We start from the raw sequence: 4,453 nt of genomic DNA on the forward strand, positions 1-4,453 counted from the left end.
GGCAAATTTTCCTTCACAGGATATCCAGTACCAATACCTTCAAATATTGATATGATGTTACATCATAAGTCCCACTAATTCATAATTTAGTATCATATACACTACATACTCAAATTGTCAGTCGTTCACAGCACATTAACAGTTACTAGAAGAACTGGACTACCATGACCAAAGATGTTACAGAGTGCACAAAATTCTGCCCAGGAGAGCCAAGATCAAGGGGTGAGTGGTTTGCTTTAGGAAACAATTCTACCAAAAACATCGGAAGAGAAGTAATTTAAAGTGTTTAATACATTAAATGCACAACTGACTCCAAACTGACATTTAGTATGCTTTGTATTATAGGATATAAAAGCTACCCTCCATCTGTGGAAGGTTAAGCTGACACCCAAGACAACCAAAGCCTCCCATATTCAATATCCCACTATTTTCTGGTTGTACCAAAAAATAAACAACCAGCAAATGATTTCACCTCTTAAAAAAAAAAGCATTTACACTTAAAAAATGGGATGAGGTGGGACTCCCTCCTTTTTAAAAATGTTTCTAGAGCTACTATAAAACTTTTTACAAAATAGTTGATAAAAATATTCCTCTGGATTGTACAAGAAGGGAGACAGGGACCCCTGATAGGACCAGGTGTGTGATATTAATCAGACTTGGCTTCTTTCCCTCCTGCTTCATCAGAAGCTGGGCTCTCCTCGTTTTTAGCTTTTCCATTTTCTGTAGGTGAGTGTTCTTTAGTGTCTTGGTTAGCCACTTCAGCCTGTTTTCCCTTTGCTCCCCTTTTCCCTTTTGTTTGCACATTTTTGTCTGAAGATTTATCCTTTCCTGCCGCCTTTTTTGGCTTCGTTTCCACTTTTGCAGGAGCCGGCTTAGCTGACAACCTCGCCGACCTCCTCTTGGGCTCCTCCGTCGCCGCCCCCTCGGCGGAGCCGACCTTCCTCTTGGGCATCGTGGCGACGGGGCGGCCACGGCGCGCGGAGAGCCTTCTCGAGGCTGGGCTGCCTGGCCGCTGTCGTTCCTCCCGCCGCCCGAGCTGCTGGGACCCGCATGCAAACTCCTTTTGATCACCTTCTCTTTCTTCTTAAGCTACGAGAACTCTGCTGTGCAGTATGGTCAACTCTGACCACAGGTTGTTTTAGAGCCCTTGAAACGTAGCTTTCTAAGTAAAGATGTGCTCCAAGTGTAAGACATATACCAGACGTTTTAAAAACTTAATATACAAAAAGAAAGAAAAACAGATCGTGAATGTTTCGTGTTGATTATATCTTAAAATGGTAATCCTTTAGATACACTGGATTGCTTATCTTCTTAAAATTAAAACCACCTGTTTATTTTTACATTTTTAAACATGACTGTTAGGATATTTAAATCTAAGCATGTGGCTTGCGTCGTATTTCTGTTTGACAACAAGTGTGGTAGAGACATCTCTGACTCAGACTTCGTGTTCCAAACTTCTCCTGCAACAGAATCCTCTCCCCCAGTTCAGTATCCCTCCTTATAACTCAACCACTTTCAGGCAGATCTGTTCCTCCTTCTTTTACAACACAGATATTATTAAGACCCCTTTTAAGGTCTGAGGATAGAAATGGCATTTTAATATTTCTTTAAAATATGTGTATCTTTATGAAAAAAAAGAAAAAAAAAAGGTTAGGCAACCTGACCAGAGCTACTTAGCTGGAAGAAATAGATGGGTTCTGCATTCTTCTGACCATCACAAGTCTTATAAATAGGACTTAGCAGAAAAGGGGAAAAACACTTGGTTTGGGATTCAGATTACGTATGTTCAAATCCTCTCTCTGCATTAACTTGAATCTGTAACCCTAGGTAAGTCTCTTGAGCTCGCTGAAGTGGTCTTCTCAATTATAAATACGTTTGCAAAAATTAGACTTAGATTATGTAAGCCGTCTGACATAAAATGGGTCTTTAATAAGTGATCCAAATATTATTTCACATGACAAATCATATTGCTAAATAATTTACTGGGACAATTAGGATCCAGACCATGGGCTGGGGCAGATAATGGGGACATATAAATCCCACCAACCTTTTAGAAAACATCTTCTGCACCTTTTGTCCTTCTGCTGCATCATTCCTATTTCCATTAGCTTTTTTTTTTTTTTTTTAATTGGAGTATAGTTGCTTTACAATGTTGTGTTAGTTTCTGCTGCACAATGAAGTGAATCAGTTATATGTATACATATATCCTCTCCCTCTTGGACCTTATTGGGAGTCTTATTTTCAACAGATGCTTATTAAAAATATCCACAAAACTTTGAGGATGATACCAAGATATGAAGAACATTGAAGATCTAACTCTAAAGGTTAAAAGACCACTTTAGCCCATATTTTATTTCAAAAATTATATTTACTCCCAGGAAGCCACTGGTTCCATGGTCTTTAAAAAAAAAAAAAAGAAAAAAATTTCTAACCAACATGGGATTTTTCACATTGTTCATACTCAGAGATATGAATAGGTAGAGGTTTTCCAAAAGTAACATGGTTCAAGAAACACAGAATAACTTCCAAAAAGTGGGAGGAAAGAAATGCTTTGTTAATGTTCTGTACTCTAGAGGTGGGAAGGTAAGGAAGGTTTTATTATTCAAAGTACATTAGGAGTCATTTTAATAGGCCATGGAATCTTTGAATTAAAATATAAGATTTGACTTTTCAAGATTTCTGTGTGTATTATTATTCTAGCTGACCCTTGGATGAGGAAAGTGAATTGACATGATAGAAACCAAAGCAGGATGCTTAGTAGCTCAAATGAGTCCAGGGAACCTGAGACCTGCCTCTGAGGTTCTGGATTCGTGGTTGCTAATTGAGTTTTTGGGCCCCAGCCTCCATAAGAAGCTACAATACATTGGCTGGTGATTTCAGAGCACAGGAAGCCCGGGTTCCCTTATGTCCCCTCAATTCACCACCTATAGTCTCACATTCAGTGCTTCTCTGTCATGATTAACTGAGGCAAGGAAGGCCCTTGTCAAAGATAATGAGACTAGAAGGACAATGTCAAATCTCTTCATTTGGGCCTAATGTGATCCTGCTGAGTTACAACAGACTTGTGACCCAAAGAAGCCAAATGCCTAGAGGTGGCACTCTTTTTGATTTTTTTTTTTTTAACTACTGCCAAAGCCCTCTGTGGACCACTAACATTATCTTAGTCAAGTTGTAACTTGGAAATAGTCAATAAGCAGGTTGTAGGACAAACAGCACCTGCCTGAATCCCTGATGACCCTTGCAAACAAGGACTTGTGTATACCCTTCTTGACATGTGAACGAACCCCTTCCCTTCCTTTCACCACCAGGCAAGCTCCTGGGATTCCTCAAGGCCAGGTTGAAATTTGACATATTCATGAAGCTTCCACCGTCCTGCCACTCTCTTAGTTGTCACCTCTGCCCCACCAGCGATCAAAGTCCTTTGCACTTGCCTCTCTCAGAGGCTGTAATTATTTTTGTATGTGTTTGTTTCTCCAAATAAAGTACTGGGGCTTTGAGAGAAAGATTTTTTCACTTGTCTTTGTATCTCACATGCCACACACAGTTCCTGGAGTGGGGCAGGTAGGCTCACGGTTCTCCAGTGGGTGTACGCTTTTTCTGAAAGCAAAAACTGATATAGGACTGTGTCAATCAATTGATATATTGACCAAATACCTCCCAGACAATGTTTTTTGTTTTTTTTTTTTAATGTATTCAAGAAAAGTATAGATAACCTTAAAAAAATGTCCAGTTGTCTTTAGTTTTAGTTGCCTTTGCAGAAAGGTACTTGGTGAAAGAGGAGCACATTGTCAGGTTAATTAGTTCTTTTCTTTCAGTCCACATTAAGAGCATCCATTTTTACTTCATTCTAATGGAACTGAAGAAGATAAGCCATCGTTCAGTGGCCTCTATTAGGATTATTAGAGAAAACTGTTAACCTTTTCAGTTGCAGAATACATAGTAGAGGCATTTTATATGAATCATCACTTCAGCTATTTCCATATATGGTGGGGGGGGGGTTTTGTGGTTTTTTTTAAAATTTTTCACTACAGCTGCTTTTTGTTATCTTTAAAATGTTTTAATTCCAATGTTTTTTGGGGAATTTCTTCCTAAATTTTCTCATTTTATCCCGTCAAGTGCCTGCAGTACAGGGCTCAGTTGTTGCCATCTATGTGATGTATTTTCATGAAAATAAGAAAGTACTCTGTAATCCTCCTTTTATTTTCCCAAGTAGCTCACTGATGATTAAAATTGTAAAACTAGAGTTTCATTCCTCTGGCTTAAAACTTGGGCTTTTATTAAAAGATAATCTTTTATAAAATATATAACATTTTCCTTCTTAAACCTGTATGATCCAATGTGACACTTTATACCACTTATCATATTCATTTTCTATTATACTTATTTGTGTATTTATTCTATGTCCCCTACTGCATTATTAGCTTCTTGAAGTCAAGAGTTATGTCTTCTTCAT

The 4,453-nt window shown here is 38.4% G+C and overlaps 1 protein-coding gene across 1 annotated transcript; it reads right to left on the reverse strand.

Annotated features, from left to right (window-relative positions):
• Window positions 1–569: 569 nt before the first annotated feature.
• LOC132365426 (non-histone chromosomal protein HMG-14-like) lies at window positions 570–952 on the reverse strand. Its single transcript, XM_059922152.1, has one exon. The coding sequence runs from the start codon at window positions 950–952 to the stop codon at window positions 647–649; it is 306 nt and encodes a 101-aa protein (XP_059778135.1). The 3' UTR covers window positions 570–646.
• Between the last annotated feature and the right edge of the window lie 3,501 nt (window positions 953–4,453).

Source organism: Balaenoptera ricei, chromosome 4 (genome assembly GCF_028023285.1).
Source record: "Balaenoptera ricei isolate mBalRic1 chromosome 4, mBalRic1.hap2, whole genome shotgun sequence".
NCBI lineage: Eukaryota > Metazoa > Chordata > Mammalia > Artiodactyla > Balaenopteridae > Balaenoptera > Balaenoptera ricei.

Bases quoted from the DNA above. Each gene is read 5' to 3' on its own strand.
- LOC132365426 (XM_059922152.1), bottom strand. From the start codon at position 952: ATGCCCAAGAGGAAGGTCGGCTCCGCCGAGGGGGCGGCGACGGAGGAG.